Source organism: Phodopus roborovskii, unplaced genomic scaffold (genome assembly GCF_943737965.1).
Source record: "Phodopus roborovskii unplaced genomic scaffold, PHOROB, whole genome shotgun sequence".
Taxonomy (NCBI): domain Eukaryota; kingdom Metazoa; phylum Chordata; class Mammalia; order Rodentia; family Cricetidae; genus Phodopus; species Phodopus roborovskii.
The window spans coordinates 13,070,071-13,094,158 of record NW_026125295.1 but is presented as its reverse complement, the minus strand read 5'-3'; the positions used below and the strand labels follow the sequence as shown (position 1 = coordinate 13,094,158).

At 52.8% G+C, this 24,088-nt stretch overlaps 2 protein-coding genes across 2 annotated transcripts in view; both read left to right on the top strand.

The window, feature by feature from the left end:
- The first annotated feature begins 266 nt into the window (after positions 1–266).
- Positions 267–10,696, top strand: LOC127236238 (cytochrome b-c1 complex subunit 1, mitochondrial). Its single transcript, XM_051203812.1, has 13 exons — positions 267–374; positions 607–747; positions 3,581–3,667; positions 4,428–4,557; positions 5,309–5,507; positions 5,979–6,058; positions 8,080–8,195; positions 8,364–8,507; positions 8,625–8,785; positions 8,910–8,995; positions 9,577–9,665; positions 9,981–10,056; positions 10,507–10,696. Exons 1-13 carry the CDS (start codon positions 306–308, stop codon positions 10,569–10,571), a joined length of 1,443 nt encoding a protein of 480 aa, XP_051059769.1. The 5' UTR covers positions 267–305; the 3' UTR covers positions 10,572–10,696.
- A 3,556-nt stretch (positions 10,697–14,252) lies between these two features.
- Positions 14,253–24,088, top strand: part of Col7a1 (collagen type VII alpha 1 chain) — a 31,712-nt gene continuing 21,876 nt past the window's right edge. The window contains exons 1-31 of the mRNA XM_051203914.1: positions 14,253–14,349; positions 14,847–15,027; positions 15,556–15,715; positions 15,801–15,894; positions 15,990–16,151; positions 16,287–16,450; positions 16,528–16,657; positions 16,772–16,888; positions 16,972–17,118; positions 17,205–17,321; positions 17,397–17,546; positions 17,627–17,755; positions 18,517–18,660; positions 18,748–18,873; positions 18,971–19,114; positions 19,974–20,093; positions 20,228–20,371; positions 20,700–20,825; positions 20,919–21,065; positions 21,256–21,378; positions 21,718–21,864; positions 22,094–22,228; positions 22,315–22,461; positions 22,539–22,675; positions 22,933–23,059; positions 23,144–23,290; positions 23,386–23,558; positions 23,653–23,688; positions 23,773–23,799; positions 23,879–23,923; positions 23,994–24,056. Of these exons, the coding sequence (XP_051059871.1) occupies positions 14,262–14,349; positions 14,847–15,027; positions 15,556–15,715; positions 15,801–15,894; positions 15,990–16,151; positions 16,287–16,450; positions 16,528–16,657; positions 16,772–16,888; positions 16,972–17,118; positions 17,205–17,321; positions 17,397–17,546; positions 17,627–17,755; positions 18,517–18,660; positions 18,748–18,873; positions 18,971–19,114; positions 19,974–20,093; positions 20,228–20,371; positions 20,700–20,825; positions 20,919–21,065; positions 21,256–21,378; positions 21,718–21,864; positions 22,094–22,228; positions 22,315–22,461; positions 22,539–22,675; positions 22,933–23,059; positions 23,144–23,290; positions 23,386–23,558; positions 23,653–23,688; positions 23,773–23,799; positions 23,879–23,923; positions 23,994–24,056 (3,897 nt within the window). The 5' untranslated portion in view covers positions 14,253–14,261. The remainder of the gene's footprint in view (positions 14,350–14,846; positions 15,028–15,555; positions 15,716–15,800; positions 15,895–15,989; positions 16,152–16,286; positions 16,451–16,527; positions 16,658–16,771; positions 16,889–16,971; positions 17,119–17,204; positions 17,322–17,396; positions 17,547–17,626; positions 17,756–18,516; positions 18,661–18,747; positions 18,874–18,970; positions 19,115–19,973; positions 20,094–20,227; positions 20,372–20,699; positions 20,826–20,918; positions 21,066–21,255; positions 21,379–21,717; positions 21,865–22,093; positions 22,229–22,314; positions 22,462–22,538; positions 22,676–22,932; positions 23,060–23,143; positions 23,291–23,385; positions 23,559–23,652; positions 23,689–23,772; positions 23,800–23,878; positions 23,924–23,993; positions 24,057–24,088) is intronic.

Here is a 24,088-nt window from a genome sequence, read left to right as displayed (position 1 = left end):
CAGGGCTGCTGCTGGTCCACAATGCAGCCCGCGCTCCCGCAGGTGGAAAAACAGCGCACAGCGCCTCCCTCAGGTGGAAGAAGGCGACGACTGGGGCCGCCGGAGGTAGATGGAGTCAGGTGGACATAAACAATCGGAGGCTCAGGGACCAAAGGAAAAAACAAGCATTAATTCTAGAGAATGGACTGAGTGCCCGGCAGGGGGCGACCGAGTGCCACGTCTTCCGTACAGCGCCTGCGCGCCAGACTCCGCCTTCTCGCTTCTGCACATGCGTGGCGCGGCTTTCCGCTGACGGGAATCAGAAGATGGCGGCGTCCGCTGTCTGTCGGGCTGCCTGCTCCGGGACACAAGCGCTGCTTCGCACCCGCCGCACGGTGAGGGGGCGGCGAGAACGCTGGGCTGCGGGGCTCAGGGCTTCCGCACGCAGATGAAGAGTAGGCTGTCAGCAGAGGCGGGTCGCAGTGCGGAGGTCGCGGGGTCAGGGCCGTGGGAAGGTCACGGCGGAGGGCGGGGATGGGCATCTTCTCTGGCTTGGGCGTGAGAGCCGGGATCCCACGGTCGGAGGCCTGGAGAGCAGTTCTTACAGTGGCCGTCTTCTTCCTCTAGCCGGCCCTGCTGAGGTCACCTGCCTTGCGGGGTACCGCCACCTTCGCCCAGGCCCTCCAGAGCGTGCCGGAGACCCAGGTCAGCGTGTTGGACAACGGGCTGCGTGTGGCCTCGGAGCAGTCCTCGCATCCTACCTGCACGGTGAGTGGCCGCCAGCCCTCTAGGTGGGGCCCACCGACTTGTCCCGGGTCGGGATATGACCTTGGGCTCCCAGTCTTCTGTCTGTGTTTTGGGTGGAGACCGGCTTACCGCCCGTGTTGTCCCTGTACCTGACTTCAGCCCTGCCCTAACTTCATAGCGACAGCCCTCCAGCCCATAACGATGCTCGCCAAGGACAGGGCCCAATTCTTTTCCAGCCTTTAGCTCCAGCCGCAAGAGAGAAGTGATTATGGTCTTATAATGAAAAATAAAATGTGATTTCAGATTTTACTTCAAGAACTGCCTGGGAAGATGGCCTAGTGCTTGGTACTCAAGCATGAGGACCTAAATTTGGAAACCCTGTGTGATGATTTGGGTCTAACACCAGTACTGAGGAAGATGAAGACTAGTGTGTCTAGCTAGTCTTACTTTTATGTGTATGAGTGGTTTACCCACATGTATGTTTGTGCACCGTGTGTGCCCAAAGAGACTTCAGATCCCCTGGAACTGGAGTTACAGGTGGTGGAGAGCCACCATGTGGGTGCTGGGAATCGAACCTGGGTGCTGAGGAAGAGCAGCCAGTGTTCTCAACCTCTTCACATCTCCACCATCTCACCATACCACATGCACATATGCACGGGTTTCTTTCTTTTTTCTTCTTTTTTTTTTGTAACAGGCCTGGCTGTCCTGGAACTCACTTCTGTAGATCAGGCTGGCCTCCAAGTCACAGAAATTCATCTGTCTCTGCCTCCCAAGTTCTGGGACTAAAGGTGTGCGCCACCACCCCTGTCTAGGGATTTATGGTTTGTAGGAACAAAGAACATCCTGTGACATAATTGTTACCAAGCACAGGACATGGTGGTAGGCAATTTCTGTGATACATGGAACCTATATAAACAGACTCTAAGAAAGCTTAGTAAATCATGCTGTATTCCACAGACTAGGATACTGTGATTGTGAGGAGTTCCAAAGAAAAAATGGTGTTGGTTTAAAATCAGGATGCTATGGATTATAATCTAAGATGATAGATTTAAGGTGAATGTTTGGTGTGGGGCTGGAGAGATAGCTCCATGGTTAGTGTGTATCCTAGTACCCAAATAACAAGCTAGGAGTCCTTCGAATGCCTGCAGCCCCAGCTTTAACAACTATAGAATCTACCTTCGGTCACCTTGTGCACACAGGCACCTGCACCTGTACACAGCTGCACATACATTCACACAAAAAGTAAAATGCATGTTTTTCTAAAATTTTACTACACAATGGTGTGATTATCAACATCTGTTTGCAAAGTATGTGAAAAGCTTAAGGCAGCAATGAACAAATAATAAAAAGCTCAACCATGAGGTTAAGTAGTGTGTTTCACAAGACCATGGCAGACTGTTTACGATCTTTGCATACCTGTAATCCTAGTACTTGGGAGGTGAGGACAGGAGGTTCAGAAATTGAAGGCTATCTTCAGCTACAGAATAAATTCAAGGCCTGTCTGAGCTACATTACACTCTCAAAAAACAAAAACACAAAAAGAATATAAAATTCATACTTGGTAGGTAGAAGCAGGCAGATCTGTGAGTTCAAGTCTAACCAGGGAGTATATAGTTCGACCCCATCTTAAAAACTGAAAGGAATATTAAGATTCTCACACTGGGGCATGGTGGGAGGGGTGGCTGGAGAGATGGCTCATTGGTTTAAAGCTTACATTGTTTTTACAGAAGACTAAAGTTTTATTCCCAGGATCCACTTCAAGTGGCTCACAACTATCTAACTCTAGCTTTGGGGGATCCAACACCCTCACATAGACATACATGCAGGAAAACACATAATTCATATAGAATAAAAATGAAAAACAAATTAAAAAACAAATCTTGTTTGAGGTATAGAAATGTAATTGCTAAGCATTCATGAGGCTTTGTGTTTGATCCCCACTACTGAAATAGGAAGAAGTCTAAATGATGAGTGCTTATAGTCCCAGGTAGAAATTGAAAGATGAAGGTTGTTTTAAACCAGAAGTTCAGGGCCAGCCTAGTGACATGGTGAGACTCCAAGTTGAAAAGGCTGAGCCACTACAGGGTCTCACTATGAAAGTTACCTTCTCTCCTTTTTATAGCAAGGTCTCACTATGTAACCCTGGCTGGGCTGGAACTTGCTTTGTAGACCAGACTGGCCTCAAACCTGCCTCTGCTAGCATTAAAAGCATGTGCCATCACACCCTACATCAGTACCTTTTTAAAATGATGATGAAATGCAAAGCAAGTCAGTAACTTCCTTGCCTGATGAAAGAATAAAATCAGAACAAAGGCAAGGGATAATATTTAGTTCTGTTTTGACACAGGGTCTTGCTGTGTTGCACAGGCTAGCCTTGAATTTATAATCCTGCTTCTGCCTTCTAAAGTGCTGGGATTACAGATGTGTGATACCATACCCAGCTTGCATATGATTCTTAGAATATAGAATATTGTCTGCAAATGATAGGATTCATGCATAGAAGACAATTAACTAAAAATTATAGTTGTGGGGCCAGGTAAATGGGCACAATTGAGAGAAGGAGGGGGTCTGGATCTCTGTGAGTTCAAGGCCAGATTAGGCTTCGAAGCATGGCAGTGCCTCATAGATGAACACCAGAAATGATCCTGGGTGCCTTTGGTAACCCATGAGGAAAGCATTTCAGGCAGAAGAGGACCCTCCCTGTGTTGTGGGCTCTCCTGTCTCTGACTGTAGGGCTCTTAGTGAAGCAGCTCTCCCCACATTGCCACCTGTGAGGACTTTGTGACACCTGTGCCAAGTTATTTGGGGTTTTGTGACTGGGAGCTAGGCTGATTTGTTGGTGGTTTTTGTCCAGGTGGGAGTGTGGATTGATGCTGGCAGCCGTTACGAGACTGAGAAGAATAATGGGGCAGGCTACTTTTTGGAACATCTGGCTTTCAAGGTAAGTCCTGTGAAGTCCATGTTTCCCCTCAGTTAGGGCTGCCTATCTCAAAGAACATAGTCCAAAAAATTAGTCTCCTGATTATAGTAGCCCTTTTGAGTCATAACCTATGGCTATGCTTTCTGGAAGGAGCCATATGGGGTTAGTTTTTCCTGAGTGTTTATCTGATGAGTCTCTTGCCTGAGGTCCCCCTTCCAGGTTGCAGTTCATAGCAGGGAAATACTGTGGCAGGGACCTGGAACAGCTGACCACCTTACACCCACAGTCGAAGAGAAAACCAGGAACTCTGGTTATTAGGCAACATGATGGGAGATGTCATTCTGTAAATATGTTTCTCATACTGGTTAATGAATAAAGCACTGTTGGCCAATTGGAAAGCAAGATATGCTGCAACCATGCTGTTCTGTCCCTGGCTGTCTTTATCCTTTGGCCCATGATGCTGTCTGCTCAGCTGAGGGCCTACTTAGTGTAATGAATACAGACTGTTGAGGGAGGTATGTGCTGTGCTGAGATTTCAACCTTTGAAGGCAGATTCCTGTTCTCTGTAGGTCCTGGTTTGGATTTTTTTTTTTTTTTTTCTTTTTTAATGTCTACCATGTATTTGCCTATTGCATCTTCTGGAACTGGGGTTGTGGATGGTTGTGAACCACCATATGGGTGCTGAGAATTGAACCCACATTCCCTGTAGGAGCAGCAAGTGCTCTTAACCTCTGAGCCATCTCTTCAGCCCCTGATTGGGCCTCTTGATGTCTGATTTCAGGGAACAAAGAATCGGCCTGGCAATGCCTTAGAGAAGGAGGTAGAGAGTATGGGGGCCCATCTTAATGCCTACAGCACTCGGGAGCATACTGCTTACCTCATCAAGGCACTTTCCAAGGACCTCCCTAAAGGTAACACCAGAGGAAGTCATGGACACAGAAGGGTAGGTCTCCAGAGCTGTAGAAATCAGGCCTCCAAGAGTTTCTGGACTGTCCCCAGAATTGAACTTATCAATGGGGCTGTGGCCTTGTTGAAAAGCAATTAATACAATGGTACAACAATGGGAAATATCTTTTTGTTTTCAAGACTGTTTGTGTAGCTTTGGAGCCTGTCCTGGTCCTTGCTCTGTAGACTAGGCTGGCCTCGAACTCACATAGATCCACTTTCCTCTGCCTCCCACATTCTGGGATTAAAGGTGTGCACCACCACTGCCACCACCACCCAGCCCCGGAAATGTCATTTTGAAACTTTTTTTTTTTTCAAGGGTTTCTCTGTATTGCTTTGGAGCCTGCCCTGGAAACTATCTCTATAGACCATAGACCAGGCTGGCCTCAAACTCACACAGATCCACCTGCCTCTGTCTCCAGAGTGCTGGGATTAAAGGCATTCGCCACCAATGCCTGGCCAATTCTCTCTCTATCATGTGGGTTCTGATACTCAAACTCAGGTCATCACTCTTGGTGGCAAATGCCTTTACTCACTGAGTCATGTCCAAGTTTTTTTTATATAAATTTGATATAAAATCCCATTACGTAGCCCAAGTTGGTTTTGAACTCACTGTGTAGCCTGGGTGTCCTTGAACTCTTAGTAATTCTTCCTACAAACATTGTGATTAGGGGTGCACACCACCATGCCCAATTAACACACCCTTCCCCTATCCAGTTGTGGAGCTCCTGGCAGATATTGTGCAGAACTGCAGTCTGGAAGACTCCCAGATTGAGAAGGAACGTGATGTGATCCTGCGGGAGATGCAGGAAAATGATGCATCTATGCAGAATGTTGTCTTTGACTACCTGCATGCCACGGCGTTCCAGGGCACGCCTCTGGGCCAGGCTGTGGAGGGGCCCAGTGAGAACATCAGGTGAGAGGGAGCTGGTTGAGATTGAAATAAAGCAAGTCCCCATCAGCCACATGCCGTTTAGGTTGTCCATCTGCCTTTGTTGTTTGTTTTCCTAATTCATACATCTTTTGTGTGGCCATCTTATCCTATGATCCTGTTGGCTCTGGGGTCTTCATTTGAATCTGTTTAGGGTATCTATCCATGCACGTCCTGACAGTCAGGGGGAGGGAACATCTATGTGTCCTTTCTGTATCCCACTGTGTCCTCTGTTGGGAATGTGCCAGTAGGAATCGGTGCCCCTTCAGAGCCCAGTATTAGTAACTCATACCTTCTTCACCATGTTGCCCTGTGGGTCCTGAAGGAGTAGGTGACAGAATGGATTGAGAGGGGTGTGTTAAAGCCTCTCTTCTCTTCAGAGTTGTCTCAGCTACATTTTGTGTGACTCAGCTTGCTGTGGATTGAGAGGGGTTGACTCAGCTGCATGTTTTGCAGGAGGCTGTCGAGAGCAGACTTGACTGATTACCTCAACAGGCATTACAAAGCTCCTCGAATGGTGCTGGCTGCAGCTGGAGGTGAGTGATGGGTTTGCTGAAGCCCTGGACAGGTGGGCTTAAACCTTGCATATCAATGCCTATATCCTCTGGTTCTGACCATAGAGGATGCCAGGGAACTCTGTCCCTGGCCTGTCTTTGAGGTGTGACTCTTCTGTGCTTTGAGATAGGCTAAGACCCATTCTGCTGCCGTCACTGGAACTGACCATGCAGGGCACTCCTTTTCTAGTACATGCCTCGGTTTGGCTGCCAGCTCCTGCCTATGCCTCAAACCTCTTTGCCTTAAAACAGCCTGTTTGGGGGCCAATGGAAGACAGAGGGGCTTATTTTTTATAGCCTTGCCATGAGTGCCACCAACAATGTCTTTGTGATAATGTATATTTTTGATGGTGACTGGGGCCACTTAAAATGAAGAGACAGAATTATAGCAGAGGTTTCAATGGGAGCTTAAAGTTAGAGGTGGACAGGGGAACATATGTTCCAACAGATTTCTGAAGGGTGATATTGTCAGTTATTGGGGACCTAGGCAAAGGGGAGAGGTAGCACCCTGACCTGGTATTGTTTTAAGGCTTGCTCTGCTGCTGCATGGGGTCAGAGAAGGGCAGGCTAACTAAGGGCGGTGTGTTAGGTACCCTGTGGGAGATGGCAGAAGCAAGGGGGAGAAGTGGATGGATTCCACGTAGTTTTCTGATGTAGGCCTATATAGGTCTAGCTGTGGCTAGGGAAGCAGACCTGCTTAAAACTGGCCACCAAGGCGGGAGAAAAAGTCCCAGGAAGAACACCACAGGGAACCCGGGAACCAAAAGCAGCGTCAATTACTAACCCATCAGACTTTCTGAGTCTTAGCAGGCTTAGGGCAGGCTGTCCTGTGTGGTGCTCATCTGCCAAGGTATGCTTCTGGGGTGAGAGTCAATGCACTAGAAAGACAGACCATTGCCCTTTTTGTCTGTTTTCTGAAATTTTTTTATTGAATTTATGTGTGTATGTGTTGTGTGCATGTGTATATGCACACCTGAGGATAACTTGTGGGAGTTGGTTATCTACTACCATGTGGATCTTCTCAAGGGTCACACTCCATCATCAGACTTGGCAATAGGTGCTTTTACTTGCTGAGCTACTGGTTGGTCCAGAGATGAAGTGATTCAGTGATTTCAGTGATTTAGTGATTGATATGGCTGTGTATGTGTCTGTGTATGTTTGCCATAAGCATGTGGGTGTTCATGGAGGCCAAAGAGGGTGTTAGATCCCCTGGAGTGAGTTACATGCAGTTGTGAGCTGGGAACTGAACTCAGGTCCTCTGGAAGAGCAGAAAGCACCCTTAACTACTAAGCACCAACCCTACTTTTATTTGTGGTGCTGGGTTTGAACCTAAGGCATTGTGCATGCTAGGCAAGAACTCTGAGCACTTAGATACCTACAATCTGCCAATTTTTTAATATAATTTTTGAAAGGTTTAATGTGGGGGCTGGAGAGATGGCTCAGTGGTTAAGAACACTGACTGCTCTTCCAGAAGTCCTGGATTTGGTTCCCAGAACCCTTGTGGCAGTTCACAACTATCTGTAACTCCAAGTTCTAACACCCTCACACAGACATACATGTAGGCTAAGCACCAAAACACATTAAATAACAATAAATAAAATTTAAAAACGTAATGCGTATGAATGTTTTGCCTTCCTGTATGTCTGCATACCACAAGTTCGTCGTGTTTACAGAGGTCAAAGAGGGCATCAGATCTGGAACTAAGGTTATACATGGTTATAAGCCACCATGTGGGTGTTAAGAACCAATTCCTAGTCTACAAGAACTCTTAACTGCTGAGCCATTGCCTGAGTCCCCACCTCCAAGTCTGTTTGTAAGTTCAGTGTGCCTAGGGGCACACATGGTCTGTTTTACAGCCCTGGGTTCTGTCTTGCATTTGAGACAGGGTCTGTCTAGGGATCATCCTCTTCCCTCGTTGTGTTCTGATGTCCTGCTCTTGTCTGATTCCCCTTACCTGTGCTTGGACTCTGCACTCTGGCTAACACCACTCTGTTCCCCCACAGGGGTGGAACACCAGCAGCTGCTCGACCTCGCCCAGAAGCACTTGAGCAGTGTGTCTCGAGTGTATGAAGATGATGCTGTGCCTGCTGTGACTCCGTGTCGCTTCACTGGCAGTGAGGTGTGCTGCCTGGTGGCAGGGTGGTGCTCTGAGCTGGGGACCTCTGGGAGGATCCTTGTGTGCATGGATGTCTTTGTGATGTCAAGATTCTTCAGGAATTGGCAAGAGTCTGGCATCTCCCACTCAGGAGGTCTGGTTTCTCGTCAGCCTTGATATGTATTGTTTCAGATCCGTCATCGTGATGACGCCCTGCCTTTAGCCCATGTGGCCATTGCCGTAGAGGGACCTGGCTGGGCTAACCCAGACAATGTGGCCCTCCAAGTGGCCAATGCCATCATTGGCCACTATGATTGCACTTACGGTGGAGGAGTGGTGAGTACCAGGAACAGGCATGTCATTCTGCCTTCAGGGAGGAGAGGATGCTGGGTTGTGGCGCTTAGGCTGTGGGTCACAGATAAGAAGGTTGTTAATGATCCTTGCCTTTGGCAGAACCTATCCAGCCCTCTGGCTTCTGTTGCTGTGACTAACAAGCTTTGCCAGAGTTTCCAAACCTTCAACATCTCCTACTCTGAGACTGGGTTGCTGGGCGCACACTTTGTCTGTGATGGCATGAGCATCGATGACATGGTCTTCTTCCTGCAAGGCCAGTGGTGAGTGTCAGTTCAATTTTGCCTTGTGAGCGAGGGGTGTTGGCCACGCGTGTAGAAGGCTAAGAGACAACGCATGGTCTCCCAGAATGAGTGTCATACCCATTCTCACCCCCACCTGCTTTAGGATGCGCCTGTGCACCAGTGCCACCGAGAGCGAGGTGACTCGGGGCAAAAACATCCTCAGGAACGCCTTGGTGTCCCATCTGGATGGTGAGTCCTCACCCTGCAGTGAGGGTGCAATATGTCCTAGTCGTGATCACATTGACTAAGGCTATAGTGTGGCCAGAGTTAGGAAAGCCTTGGCTGTGTGTGGTTTTCACACTTGTAATCCTAGCTTTTGGGGGATCAGCCAGGAAGGACAGGGGTTCATGGTTACCCTTAACTACACAGTGAGTTCCAGGCCAGGCTGTAGTACATGAGACCATATCTTAAGGAAAAAGCTGGACAAGGTGGCCCATGCCTTTATCCCAGCACTCCGGAGGCAGAGGCAAGCAGACCCTTTGAGTTAGAAGCCAACCTGGCCTGCCAGATAAGGTACACAGCAAGACCTTGTCTCAGAGCAGAAGAAAAGGAGAGAGGGAGGGAAAGAAGACTTGAAGGCCACACCTACCCTGCCACCCCAGATGCAGGGGTTGTAGCTTCAGGTGCAAGTGGAGATAGCCCGGGGCAGTAATAGCCCGTTACTGTTGTGGCAGCTTGTTATGGAATGGGGTCAGAGCACGCTCCCAGAGACCTCTGTGAGTCCAAGATTGGACTGGGAAGATCTCTAAGCTTTTCCCCTTCCCTTCAAGGTACCACCCCTGTGTGTGAAGACATTGGTCGCAGCCTCCTGACTTATGGCCGCCGCATCCCTCTGGCTGAGTGGGAGAGTCGGATTGCGGTAATTAGATCCCTGGAAGAGGGTCTGGAGCCTTAGGCTGATGGGCCTCTGCACAGTTGGGATCTGATGTAACAGAAATTGCTCCCATAAGCATCTCTGTTATCCAAGGCAGCTGCCACTTGGAGGGGTGTGGGGGTAATCAGAGGGTAATGATGGCTGTGACTGTGGACTAGGTAGAGAGAACCCTGCACATTCACCCTTTGGGTAGAGGAACAGCTCCAAAGGACCAGTGGGAAGTGTGGGTTGACTCCAGAAGATACTTTTTAAGGGGATGCCTGGTACCTGTCACTCAGGGTCCTCTGTTTCTGTCTTCAGGAGGTGGATGCCCATATGCTACGTGAGGTTTGCTCCAAGTACTTTTATGACCAGTGTCCAGCAGTGGCTGGATATGGTGAGTACTCTAGAAGGTCTGCTCTTTTATCATTTTCCTCAGGCTTTTATCCTGTCCTCCCCTCCTGCCTCTGTACCCCCAATTCCCAGCTTATACTTTGAGAAAGAAGCTAAGGTTCTCTCAAGTAACCTGGCTGCCAGGGAGTTCTTTTTCAGAAAACTTGTCCCAACAGTTCCCCAAATCCTTGCCAAGCTACTTCCATTAATACCCCACCCACCCACCCCACCCCCAGCCCACCAGGTAACAGGTACCCTGCATGTGGGGCGGGGCTCCCAGGGCCAGAGCATGAAAGGACAGGCTCTGCACCCTGGGGAATGTGCTCTTCCCTCTTTTCCTCAAAGCCTGTCTTGTGCTGCTCTGGGCAGCTACTCTGAGCTGGGTGTGGCACAGGGCCAGGTGTCCCTGTGCAGGCCAGGCACTCCACCCTGACTCCCCACCCTATCCCCACAGGCCCCATTGAGCAGCTCCCAGACTACAACCGGATCCGTAGCGGCATGTTCTGGCTGCGCTTCTAGGCAGGAAGTCTGTGCTGGCAGGCAAGAGGGTGGGGCCAGGGACTCGGGGTCCTCTGCCACAAACATACCACTCCTGCTGCTCAGACGTATGCAGCCAATTACCGCTAATAAAGTCCTATTGAGAACTGTGTTGTCCTTTCTTTAGTATTGGCATGGAATCCACTGGGGAGCAAAGACTTCCCCACGTTCTACATCCTCTGAATCCTGCCTTCTGATGTGTCCTCAGCCAGGGGCAAGTGTGGAGGCTGCAACACAGAGGCCGGAAGCCTTTGATGCTTGCAGGGAGTTTGCCCAGATGTTTCCACTCAGCTACATGGGGGACATTCCTTAGCCAGCTTGTCCCAAGAGTGGGATGTGGGAGCTATAAAAACTGAAGGCCCTGCCTGTCCCAGTGTGGAAACTGGGAGCTCTTGTGGGAAACCCCTCACTGAAGAAGACACTGTACAGAGCCACCCTTTGGTGGCCTCTGTTCTCTGCTGGGATGGACTAGGAGGGGCCACTACTGTCCCAGAGGAAGCTGCTTCTGAGTGTGTATGGTTATAGAGAGGACAGCCTGGGGCATAGTGTTCTGATTTGGTTTCTAACTGCTGTCTGGACAGGCAAGTCAGGAATCCTTTGTCTTTATTTGCCGCTGACTCAGGCTCCAAGAATAGCCCTGAGCTCAGTGGAACCCAAGCCCCCTCCCTCCTCTAGATCTGTCCTAGGCAAGTCCTGAGCTGTTGGCCTAGAGGTCCCCTCCCCATTTTCTAGAGGCAGCCAGGACCTAATCCTCACCTAATAAAGCTGTTAGCTGCGTTATCCCTCTGCTACCCCTTTGAGCTCTGATCTGGGAGCTAGTAGGCCCCTCTTCCTGCATTCTCCTGTGGGAAAGGTGGGGAACAAAGGGCCCGAGCCTCCGAAGTTGGCTGGCTGTGAATGTGAGCAGGGCTCTGAGGCAGTTTCTTGAGGGGCAATTCCAAAGTCTCTCCAACACCCTCTTCTGAATGTAGCCAGAAAAGCCTTGACTCTTAGGGTGCCCAGTGCTTTTCCCTCAGTTGTTAGTTAGGGGGCAGGCCATCCTACTGTGTGACCATCTGGAAGGAAGCTGGGTAGCACACAACTTAGATGGGCCCAACTCTGGCTTTGTGTGGAGATAGTGAGAGCAACCAGCTCTGGGAATGAGTGCCGTGTCTGTTGTGCTCGTGGAATGAGATTTGACTTTTCTTAAGCTAATGTCTGACCCCAAAGGCTACAGATGTGCTGGACACATCTGTAGATGTGTAGAGAGAGTTGGAGCTGCTGGGGTTTCTGGACTCATTGCATTCTGAGCCAGGGCATTTATTTCATCATCCCTCTGGAAACATGTCAGGCAGGTGCCCTGCAGATGATTGTGAAGAGAATAACTTGGTAACAGCTGTGAATTAGCATGGGGATTTGGGCTACATTTCTGTGACGATCCAGGTGAGTCTGGTTATGATCGGGGCCATAGGGAGAGGTAGAGTGAGTTGGGAGCACGAACGGGACAATATTCGAGTAGTACTGGGAGATGAGAGGGAAGAGTGGTCAGCTCTGGTGAGGAGTGTTGAGGTATTGAGGGTACAGAGAGATGTGGGCCCTGGTGCCGTCTGGCGAAACATAACAAACCTATGAAGAAAATGCCCAGCGTGAGAGGGAAAAGTTCACACTGGAGTTCCACCGTCCTGAAGGGAGAGCTGCAGGTAGGTGCAGGCCTCCAGTACTGTACCTAAAGCTACAAGCCTGCCTAGGTGCTCTAGCCAAGGGCCTTAGATGGCCACACCCCTGTCCTTGCTATAACCTAGGCATCCCCAGCCTCCTTTGACCCCACACTGAGCCTGTTGCTGAGGGGCACTTCAGCTCTAGTGAGGTTTGCCTTGATGCTAAGTTGGACTTCCTACTTTCCCTAAAGGTCAGGCCCTCATCCACATGTATGTCCATACTGTACATCTTTATCCCGCTGTCAGAGTAGGCAGTGGTCTTAGGGCAGGGGTTGCCTCTGAGAAAGTGCCTGGTTCTCTAGTACCATCATTTGGAGCCTTTTAGGGCTGGGAGGCCCTGGGAGACTCTGATGTTGGAAAACTTTTCTGGGGCCTGTAAAGACAGCACTGTGTCCCAGGATAGTTCTGGGAGTGGGAGTCTTAGTGATAGCGGGAGCTCCAGCTTTCCTGACAGCAGGAAAATAGTTGTGGATGGTCCTCTGTATCCTGAGGTTTGCCCATGCTAGAAAACTCTCAGCGCTGGCCAGGCTCAGGAGAAACATAACAGAATTTCCATCTTGCCCCATCTCCCAGTTTAGCCTGAAGATCTGAAGGGACCAAGGTTGCAGGGCCAGGCGTAATGGAAGCCGCCCAGCAGCAGTGGTGAATGAAGATGTCCTTACTGAGCTGTGCTGGACTATACAGGACTGAGTAAACGGAGAAACAGGGCCAGATGGGGGCTAGCTGTCTTAGGCATGCCTCCTGTCTTCTTTATGTCACCTACTCAGTAAAATTTGTGTATAACCAAAGACCTCACCAGGAGAGTGGGCTTGGCCTGGGATTCGCATCTACTGTTCACAAGAAAGGACTGAGAGGGGTTAAATTAGTTAGGAAAGGGAAAGTTAGACATCTTGAGGCAACGAGGAAAGGGCACAGTCATAGGGTGGCCCTAGACCTAGTCAGGGAATTAAGTAGAAGTCTACAAGAGCAGATTGAAGGAGGGGATTCCTGCAAGCCAAAATGAAGGCAAGTAGATGGGGGACCTGGCCTGAATCACGCATAGGCTTTGCCGGTGGGAACACGGGCATTAGGTGGATTCCTGAGAGCTGAGCTGTAAGCGTGGGTGGTCCATCCCTCCACATATGGACAGCCTTCTTTCTCTGCAAACACAGCTGGATGGCATCTGTCTAGGACTGGTTCAAGACATACTAGGGAGTGAAGGGCATTGGGATGGACAAATGTAAATAAGCATGACACAGGTTCTCTCTTCCAAAGCAGGCATGTCTTGCTTAGATCCAGCCAACGTGATTTGGGGTCCCTAAGATAGTCCCAGAGTCTCCCATTTGCTGGGGGCTGCTCTGCCTGTCGTAGAGGTTAGGGTGGGGCACAGGAGGTCCACCAGACAGAAACAGGCTGATTCACATGATGTGCGCTTGTCGGGACCTATAGCCTAAGGCTTTGTCTGGGCACCCCCCGCGGGTTGGGGGTGAGTCAGCTCCAGCTGCAATATGCCCAAACATCAGGCTGCTACCCCTATGGTCTTCAGGAACCTGTCCACATTGCAGAGAGCAGCGATGACTTCATTGGTCACTCTGGATGAAAACCAGTCAAAATCTATAACCCTACGTGAGGTTGAGTTGCTCTCACAGCATCTGTCAAAAAACCTGGATGATTCCCAGAAGCCATGAGAGAGGGCCTTGCAGTTGAGTGTGTCATCGTATCTTAAGTCCGGGAGAAGTGGGGTGGGGGAAGCGACCTCTGGGGAGGGGAGTGAGGGCGGGCCGCCTGGTCCCCGCCTGCTGCTCCGCCTCCTGGGATAGGGACTTTTCTCCTCTGGGCCGACGGGACTGGGACTGGCTGCGGCTGCGGCGGGAGCAAGCTGACGGGCAGGCAAGATTAGGACTTGGTGTGGGGGGCCCTGGGTTTCCACCCGCTAAAGGCTCAGGAGACAAGGGACAGAGGTGGGGTTCCTGCCTGACGGTTTCTATCACCCAGGATGAGGCTGCGGCTCCTGGTCGCTGCGCTCTGCACTGCCGAGGTCCTGGTGGGGGCGCCTGGAGTGTGGGCCCAGCCCAGAGATAGAGGTGGGCACCTTCCCGGACTCTGTACCCCAACAGCTGTGATCCACTCAAACTTTATCCCTGACACTTTCCCACCGAGAATTCCTCCAAACTCTTCCTGGGTGCCTCTAACTCTTCCCAGACTCCCTGAATTCCACTCTGGGCTCCCCAATTTGCCTCCTATCCCGTTGGCACCCAAATCCTAGCTTCCTAGATGCATGCTGAATCCCATGTCCTTTGCCACCCAGCAACAATCCCTCCGAAGCTGACTTCAGCCCCAGAACTACACCCTTGCTTGCAATTTATACTTCTTCACTGTGCTTCAGTCCCGCTGAGAAGCTCTACTCTGAGCCCCAATGCTGCTGCTTCCGAGGCTAGCAGGCACACGCCTACCTGGGCCTCATTTGCATACGCAAATAAGGCCTCTTGTCCTCCCAGTCCCGAGCCCCAGGGGACCTCAGTGCCTAGAGGAGGGTGGCTGGATTCCCAGGAAAGGTCATGATTTCTCCTCCCTGCTTCAGTGACCTGCACACGCCTTTACGCCGCTGACATTGTGTTCTTACTCGATGGCTCTTCATCCATTGGTCGCAGCAACTTCCGCGAAGTGCGAGGATTCCTGGAGGGGCTGGTGCTACCTTTCTCAGGGGCAGCCAGTGTGCAGGGCGTACGGTTTGCCACAGTGCAGTACAGTGATGACCCACAGTGAGTAGCCGGCTTGGGGCCAGGACCATAGGTTCCAAGATCCCTTCCTCAGATAGGAGAGAGTCTAGAAACAGGCTGTGGGGAGCCCAGGAAAGGCCCTAGCCAAGAACTCTGGAGAGAGGTAGGGTTACCTTAGAAGAGTGTTCCTGTCCTAAGACGCTTCTAAGCAAGTGTCCTGCAGAGGTAAGGGTGAGGGGGGCAGACAGGATGGCCGTTTTCTCTGGATAGAGATGGGGAATCTAGGTTAGAGTCTCCTTATTCGGGCTCTCTGATTCCCTTCAGCTCTGCCCACCAGAAAGATACCCTGTCCTCTCTAGGCAGGGAACCTCAAGGGTTCAAGGTCTGTTGAGGCTCAACAGTTCTGCTATACTGAGTGACACCTGAGATGTCTGTTAATATGGGAGCTTCCACGGTAGAGGGCTGGGATCTTCAAAGCAAGGGCACACTCTCAAGAGGTGTCATCCCAGAGGCCAGGGTTGGACGAGATCATGGCCCTTCCCTTTTGCTACCCTGTTTCTTCCCCCCCAGGACAGAATTTGGTCTGGATGCACTTGGCTCTGGAGGTGACACCATCCGTGCCATCCGTGAACTCAGCTATAAGGGTGGCAACACGCGCACAGGGGCCGCTCTCCACCATGTTTCTGACCGTGTCTTCATGCCCCATCTAACACGACCTGGCATTCCCAAGGTGTCCCCTAAAATTACTATGCCTCCAAATATGACCCCAAGATACATGCCCAAAGCATCGCTGACTGGTCTTGGCATCTATCTAGGTCTGCATCCTGATCACAGATGGGAAGTCCCAAGACTTAGTAGACACAGCTGCCCAAAAACTGAAGGGACAGGGAGTCAAGTTGTTTGCTGTGGGTGAGAACCAAGCTGAGGCAGGCGAGACGTCAGTTGGAGTGGGGACCATTCAGAGTTTGCGTAAGTAGCTGAGCCCTGTTTGGGCATCTCTTCAGGAATTAAGAATGCTGACCCCGAGGAGCTGAAGCGGGTTGCCTCCCAGCCGACCAGTGATTTCTTCTTCTTCGTGAATGACTTCAGCATCTTGAGGACACTGTTGCCCCTCATATCCAGGAGGGTGTGCACAACTGCTGGTGGTGTGCCTGTGACCCTGCCTTGTAAGTTTCTGCCTATTCTGGGTACCCTGGCCCAGGGCTCCAATCCTACCCCAAGCCTGGGAGTGCTGCCTCATGTTCTCCTCACCCCTGACCTTTTGTCCTGATGACCTGATGCTGCCCCAACCCTATTCACAGCTGAGGACACTCCCTCTGGGCCCCGGGACCTTGTGTTGTCTGAGCCAAGTAGTCAATCCTTGCGAATACAGTGGACAGCAGCTAGTGGCCCTGTGACCGGCTACAAGGTTCAGTACATCCCTCTGACAGGGTTAGGACAGCCACTGCCAAGTGAGCGAAAGGAGGTAAGGTTTGTCCGCGGTGATTGGTGGCTGTTAGGGACTTGGCCAGACACTATGAGATGACTTCTGGCCCTGGGCAGGTGAACGTCCCAGCTGGTGAGACCAGCACGAGGCTACAGGGTCTCCGGCCACAAACGGAATACCAAGTGACTGTGGTCGCCCTCTACGCCAACAGCATTGGGGAAGCCGTGAGTGGAACAGCTCGGACCAGTGAGCAATCCCGTCAGCCTCTGGCCCCATTCTCCTAACTACCCAGGCCCCTAAACCCCTCCCTACTTTGGGCTCTATTAACCCCTGGCGGGGGGGGGGGGGTTCTCCCCTCAGCTGCTGAGGAAGGGCTGGAGCTGAGCATCCAGAACATCACATCCCACAGCCTCCTGGTGGCCTGGAGGAGAGTGCCAGGTGCCACTGGCTACCGTGTGGCATGGCGGGACCTCAGTGGTAAGCGAGAGAGGCGTGGACTGACAAAATTATACGGCCCTGCATCTGAAAGGCCCACTGAACCCTCTGTGGTCCCGATACAGGTGGGGCGCCACAGCAGCAGGACCTGAGCCCTGGACAGGGGTCGGTATTTTTATACCACTTGGAGCCTGGCACAGACTATGAGGTGACCGTGAGTGCCCTGTTTGGCCGCAGTGCGGGGCCTGCCTCTTCTCTGACTGCCCGCACTGGTGAGACATCTGGGCCCTTCCTTCATGCTGGGGTGGGCAGCTGGGGCAGGGTGCAGAGGCCATTGATACCCATGTGCCCTGGGCAGACTCCTCGGTTGAGCAGACCCTGCACCCTGTCATCTTGAGCCCCACATCCATCCTCCTCTCCTGGAACTTAGTGCCTGAGGCCCGCGGCTACCGGTTGGAGTGGCGTCGTGAGAGTGGTCAGTGCAAGCGGAGAGCTGGGCAGGCAGGGATTGGGGCTTGGCTTCAGCTAACCTGACCCCGCCATCCTGCAGGCTTGGAACCACCACAGAAAGTGGTACTGCCCTCTGATGTGACCCGCCACCAGCTGGATGGGTTGCAGCCAGGCACTGAGTATCGCCTCACGCTCTACACTCTGTTGGAGGGCCGGGAGGTGGCCACTCCTGCAACCATCGTTCCTACTGGTAAGGGCCCTGGAGGTCGATGACGTGACTGGGAAGGTCTAGCAGGACTCCATTCGGCCTTACATTCGCCTCTCTCACAGGGCCAGAGCAGCCAGTGAGTGAGGTGATGAATCTGCAAGCCATAGAGCTGCCTGGGCAGCGGGTGCGAGTATCTTGGAACCCAGTCCCCGGTGCCACTGAGTACCGCGTCACTGTGCGCAGCACCCAGGGTAAGGCAGAAGCAGCCAGAAAAGTCCCTCATACCACAGTCCCGGCCCGCAGCACCTCACACTCCTTCCAGTGGGTGCCTACAGCCCCCTCTATCGCTTTGCCCATCCGCCTCCTGAGAACTGTCAACCCCGAACTGCCCCAGGGTCTGACTTTCCTCTCCTTTACCCCAGGCTGTCTGGCCCTCCATGGCTCACTCTTCCCTACCACAAGTTCTATGACCTTCCCTTCTGTGGTCCCTCTCAAGTGGGAGAAGAGAGCCCCCCTGTGGTCATTGTGGCTCAAACTGCACAGACTCTGCCGTCACTTGATTGTGTGCCTAGAGTGCCTCTTCAGACTTCCACGTCCCCCACATCCCTCACATTCCCTCTGCCTCCCCACTGGGTCCTTTAATACTAACCTCTCCTGTCCTGTTGTGACCCCATCCAGCACTCACCTCTGTCATCCCGTGTCAGAGTTTATCAGGGGCTTGTCAACTTGCCTCTTGTCACCGACTCGCATCCTACTATACCCCACGTTTCTGTTCACTAACCCTATCATCCTGTGTCCCCATTCACTGGGGATGCCAGTTATCCTACGCTGCCGCCACGACTGGTCCCTTTATGTTTTTTCCTTTTTCCCTTATGTTTTCATCTCTCACTGCCCCTCATCCAGTTTTCCATCTCCTGTGAGACTCCTTGTCTTGCATCCTTACCCATCACTGACTGCTGTTCTGTATCCCTGTGTGGTACTGACCCCTGCCTGGCCACCTGCCTTCTCTCAGGGGTTGAGCGGACCTTGTTGCTTCCTGGGAGTCAGACATCCTTTAACTTAGACGACGTTCAAGCTGGGATTAGCTACACAGTGCAGGTGTCTGCTCGAGTGGGTCCTCGAGAGGGCAGTGCCAGCACCTTAACCATCCGCAGAGGTGAGCACCTTGGAAGACTTATAGGAGGTGGTGACTGGCTTGCTTCTGTCCCCGTCTTGACCCTTGACCCCTGTTTTTAATCCCCAGATCCAGAAACCCAACTTACTGTTCCAGGACTGCGGGTTGTGGCATCAGATGCAACAAGAGTTAGAGTGGCCTGGGGACCTGTGCCTGGAGCCACTGGGTTTCGGATTAGCTGGAGGACAGGCGGTGGTCAGTGTAGAGTGTGTGGATTGCTGAGGGGAGGGATCAGGGTATGGAGGACTAAGAGGAGAGCCAGAACCAGGTCGTCATTTCTCTGTGATCCTAGGTCCCGAGTCCAGCCAGATACTGTCCCCAGACTCTACTACCACGGACATCCTGGGGCTACAGCCTGGAGCCTCTTATCATGTGACTGTGTCAGCACTTCGAGGGAGAGAGGAGGGTCCCCCTGTGGTCATCGTGGCTCGAACTGGTCAGAGCCTGAGCCTGTCCCTTCCATGCTCTTCAGACTTCTGTAGCCCCTTTTGTCCTGCCGTTATATTCCTGTCATTCCCACCCCGAGTGCCGTCCATCGCCATTCCCACACTGGAGCCTTCCCTTCGTGTTCAAGTGTATCTCACCCCACAACTCACATGCCTTTGTTCTCATGTCTGCTATTCATGCCCCACAACCCATCACCTCCTCCTCTTCCCCTCCTTCTCTCCCTCCTCCTCCTCTCCCCCTCCTCCTCCCCCTCCTCCTCTCCCTCCTCCTCCTCTCCCTCCTCCTCTCCCTCCTCCTCTCCCTCCTCCTCTCCCTCCTCCTCCTCTCCCTCCTCCTCTCCCTCCTCCTCCCTCCTCCTCCTCTCCCTCCTCCTCCTCTCCCTCCTCCTCTCCCTCCTCCTCCTCTCCCTCCTCCTCTCCCTCCTCCTCCTCTCCCTCCTCCTCCTCTCCCTCCTCCTCTCCCTCCTCCTCCTCTCCCTCCTCCTCTCCCTCCTCCTCCTCTCCCTCCTCCTCTCCCTCCTCCTCCTCTCCCTCCTCCTCCTCTCCCTCCTCTCCCTCCTCCTCCTCTCCCTCCTCCTCCTCTCCCTCCTCCTCTTCCCCTCCTCCTTCTTTTCCTCCTCCTTCCTTGTCCTCCTTTGGTAGACCCAACTCTCCTCTTAGACTTTTACTTTGTGCTTTGTCTGACGCCCTCACTGTCTCTCAGACGGCTGCTGCCTGCGATTGCTTCCTCCTTTGTGAGGTCCCTGCCTCTTTAAACACTCACAGCTTTCCCTTACCAGATAGTTCCCACTCTTCTCCCACCAGACCTCTTGCCTCCTTTACCAGATTGCCCATTGTCTCCCTCTCCAGACCCACTGGGCCCAGTGAGGAGAGTCCATTTGACTCAGGCTGGCAGCTCATCTATCAGCATTGCCTGGACCGGGGTTCCTGGTGCCACGGGATACAGGGTCTCCTGGCACTCAGGCCATGGTAGGAGGCAGGGGTTTAAGGAGGGCTATGAGAGGCAATTCTGAATAGGACAGAGGATGGAGATTCTTATTGGAGTTCAAGGCGAACATTGGTAGTCTGACAAGTCCTGGTGTTGCCTCTATTCCTGATCCCAGGTCCGGAGAAATCTCAGTTGGTTTCTGGGGAAGCTACGGTGGCTGAAATTGATGGGCTGGAGCCAGACACAGAGTACACAGTGCATGTGAGAACCCATGTAGCTGGTGTGGATGGAGCCCCTGTCTCTGTGGTTGTGAGGACAGGTAAGTGGACCCTGGCCAGCTGTTTTCACACCTCATTGGCTGACCCACTCTGCTATGTATTTCTGATTGTTCTAACTGCCCATTCCACTGCTGCTCAGTGAGTCTCCGGTCCATGCTGAACCACCCGTGGTGACTGAGTGTCCACCATGGTGGTGTCTTTGGCCATGCCACACTTCCCACTCTGAAACACTGACCTCCTCACTCGTAAAGTTCCCTCCACTGAAGCAGCTGCACTAACCTCACCTAGCCTGTGTTACCCATGCCTGCCTACTCCTGTCCCTACTAGATACCGGGTGGCCCCTGACCTTTACCTTACCTTTGTCCCCAGCTCCTGAGCCTGTGGGCAGTGTGTCAAAACTGCAAATCCTCAATGCGTCCAGTGATGTTCTACGGGTCACTTGGGTAGGAGTCCCTGGGGCCACAGCCTATAGACTGGCATGGGGACGGAGTGAAGGTATGCCTCCATGACCCTGTCCTTGTCCTTCCTGGCTACAACCGCCCTCTCTGGTTATCTCCTCTAACTCTTACTCTTCACTGGCCTGGCCAGGTGGCCCTTTGAGACACCAGATACTCCCAGGGAACAAAGACTCTGCAGAGATACGCGGTCTCGAAGGCGGAGTCAGCTACTCAGTGAGGGTGACAGCACTTGTTGGGGACCGAGAGGGTGCACCGGTTTCCATTGTCATCACCACACGTAGGAAGATTGGGGCTTGCGTCCAAGGGGTGGGACTTGTGAGGCTGGACTTGTACTGGGGATTGGAGAAGGGATCAAGGATTTATAGTGAACCTGTATGGGTAAAGTCTTGGGAGGGGAAAGATGTAGTTCTTGGGGTTGGTGCAGCCTATGGGGCAAAGCCTCCCTGACTGTAGTGCTTTTCCTTAAGCGCCTGAGGCTCCAACACCTCTGGAGAGCCTTCAAGTAGTGCAGCGTGGACAGCACTCCTTGAGGCTGCGCTGGGAGCGGGTACCCGGAGCACTGGGCTTCCGTCTGCATTGGCAACCTGAGGGTGAGCGATGCCCTAGTAGGACCCATAGGTTGGGACCAATAAAGGGAGAGGACTAATGGGCACCAGTGTTGGTGAAAGGAGCTGGGGGTCAGGCCTGTGTATTCAAAAGCAGCCAGGGACTTACTCAACAAGGTGGGTGGGATTAGTCAGTCTTGAGGGGATGCATCTGGTGGGGTCAATGAAGAGGACGGGACAAAGAGGAGAGGGGAAGGTCCATCAGGAGGATGCACATGATTCACAAAGCTCAGTGTGGTTAGTGGGAGTCAGTGAGGTGCATCTATCACTGTTCGTCATCATCCTCCTGCGTATTCCCGGTCCTTACTCTCATACTTGCCTCAGGTGGCCAGGAACAGTCCCTGACCTTGAGACCTGAGTCTACCAGCTACAACCTGGATGGACTGGAGCCAGCAACACTGTACCACATATGGCTGAGTGTCCTGGGTCAGACGGGAGAAGGGCCCCCTAGGAAGGTGTCTGCACACACGGGTGAGCCTTCCCAGAGCTCTCACTGAGCTACGGTGCGCACACCTCACTGATGATGTACCCCAATTCTTCTCTCTAGACTCTAAGTGACCCCTGTAGTGCCCCCACTCCCCCGCGAAGGCCCTGGGGGAGATTCCAGCATGATCTCCCACGAGAGTGAAGCAGCTCCAGGAGCCCCCCCTCCCCCCCCTGCACCAGCCTCTGATCCTCTGGTCTTTGATTCCTTTTTCAGAGCCCTCTCATGTCCTGAGTACTGACCTGCGTGTGGTGGACACCTCTGTTGACTCAGTGACTTTGGCCTGGACCCCAGTGCCTGAGGCATCCAGCTACATCTTGTCCTGGCGGCCACTCAGAGGAACTGGCCAGGGTGAGGGGAAGGCCAGAGTTCGGGAGGGGGGCGGTAATCGGGACTCCACAGAGAAAGCTCCTGTTCAACCAAGCTTGTCTCTGCAGAAGTGCCGGGGGCTCCACAGACACTGCCAGGGATCTCAAGCACCCACAGGGTGACAGGCCTAGACCCTGGTGTTTCCTATGTCTTCTCTCTGGCACCTATCCAGAGGGGTGTCCGGGGTCCTGAGTTTTCTGTCACACAAAAGCCAGGTATGAAGGTACAGTGGGAGGAGCCTGAGGGGCCATGGCATGGCTAATGATGCTAGTGACTCAGTTCTTTTGTGCAGTGTGTCCCCAAGGCCAGGTGGACGTGGTGTTCCTGTTGCGCGCCACTCGAGACAGTGCTCACAGTGCAGAGGCTGTAAGGAGGGTCCTGGAGAGGCTGCTGTCTGCTCTCGGGCCTCTTGGTCCACAGGCTGCTCAGGTTCGGCTCTAAAGGCAGCCAGGCTCCACCTGTCCCTGTCCCTCCCCTCTTCAGGTTCCTCACCAGCCAAAAACTCCCCATCCCTCTGGGGATTCAGGCTCTCCCCAGCTTTCCCCAGGCTCCAGATCACCTCACCTGTTGGGACCACCTAATTAGCAGTTCTAGATTGATCATACCCCATGTCTTTTTCTGCAGACCCCGAGTGCCCCAGTCCTACCCCTTCATTCCCTCCATGGTCTACCTCTGTTCCCACCCAGGTTGGCCTGCTGTCCTACAGTCACCGGCCCTCCCCATTGTTCCCACTGAATAGTTCCCATGATCTTGGTATCATCTTGCAAAAGATACGGGACATCCCCTATGTAGACCCAAGTGGAAACGACCTAGGTAAGGGCTGCAAATGGCGTGGACTCCTGGGGCTTCCCCATCAGGAGCTCGGTGTCTCGGGGTTCTGACACGCCCTTCTTCCAGGCACAGCTGTGATCACAGCTCACAGACACCTCTTGGCACCCAATGCTCCTGGTCGCCGTCAGCGAGTGCCAGGGGTGATGGTCCTGTTAGTGGATGAGCCGCTGAGAGGGGACATATTCAGCCCCATCCGTGAGGTCCAGGCTTCTGGTGAGCTATCTGGCTGATGGAGTGGGGCCTTGGCAATATGGGTGGCTCCGGCTCCAATGAGGCCATGTCATGTAGATTGCTGGGTCTCTTCTTAGGGCTCAAGGTGATGATGTTGGGCTTGGTGGGAGCTGACCCAGAGCAGCTGCGTCGCTTGGCACCAGGCATGGACCCCATCCAGAACTTCTTTGCCGTGGATAATGGCCCAAGCTTGGACAGAGCAGTCAGTGATCTGGCAGTAGCCCTGTGCCGGGCAGCTGTGAGCCCACAGGTTTGGACGAGACCTCTGGAGACTGATAGTGGACAGGGCACCTAGGGGTTCTTGTGGGGGAGCTTCCTGTCTCAAAGAGCCTCCTTATCCACAGCCACAGCCGGAGCCTTGTGCCGTGCATTGTCCAAAGGTGAGTGGCCAGGGCTGGACAAATAGCCAGAGGTCACATCTAAGGCTGGCCATTGTCACCCTCTCCTGACATGTCTTTTCCTAGGGTCAGAAGGGGGAGCCTGGAGTGCCGGTAAGCGAACCTGTGGAGGTAAACAGTCAGTAGGGTGGAGTTGGTTGACAGCATAGGACTCACTGACCACCCCTTTTAGGGACTGCAAGGACAGGCTGGACCTCCCGGTCCCCCCGGTCTCCCGGTGAGTACCTCTCCACACCCACCCCTACCCTGACTGGCTTTCAGCCTCCTGACCTGCTCTCCTCACTCAGGGCAGGACCGGTGCTCCTGGCCCACAAGGTCCCCCTGGAAGTACCCAGGCAAAAGGCGAGAGGGTGAGTGTGGAGGTCATCGGCTGTCCCCAGGG

Bases quoted from the DNA above. Each gene is read 5' to 3' on its own strand.
- LOC127236238 (XM_051203812.1), top strand. From the start codon at position 306: ATGGCGGCGTCCGCTGTCTGTCGGGCTGCCTGCTCCGGGACACAAGCG. The intron at 3,668-4,427 runs GTAAGTCCTGTG...GTCTGATTTCAG, and splicing joins TGGAACATCTGGCTTTCAAG to GGAACAAAGAATCGGCCTGG. The intron at 9,666-9,980 runs GTAATTAGATCC...TTCTGTCTTCAG, and splicing joins AGTGGGAGAGTCGGATTGCG to GAGGTGGATGCCCATATGCT.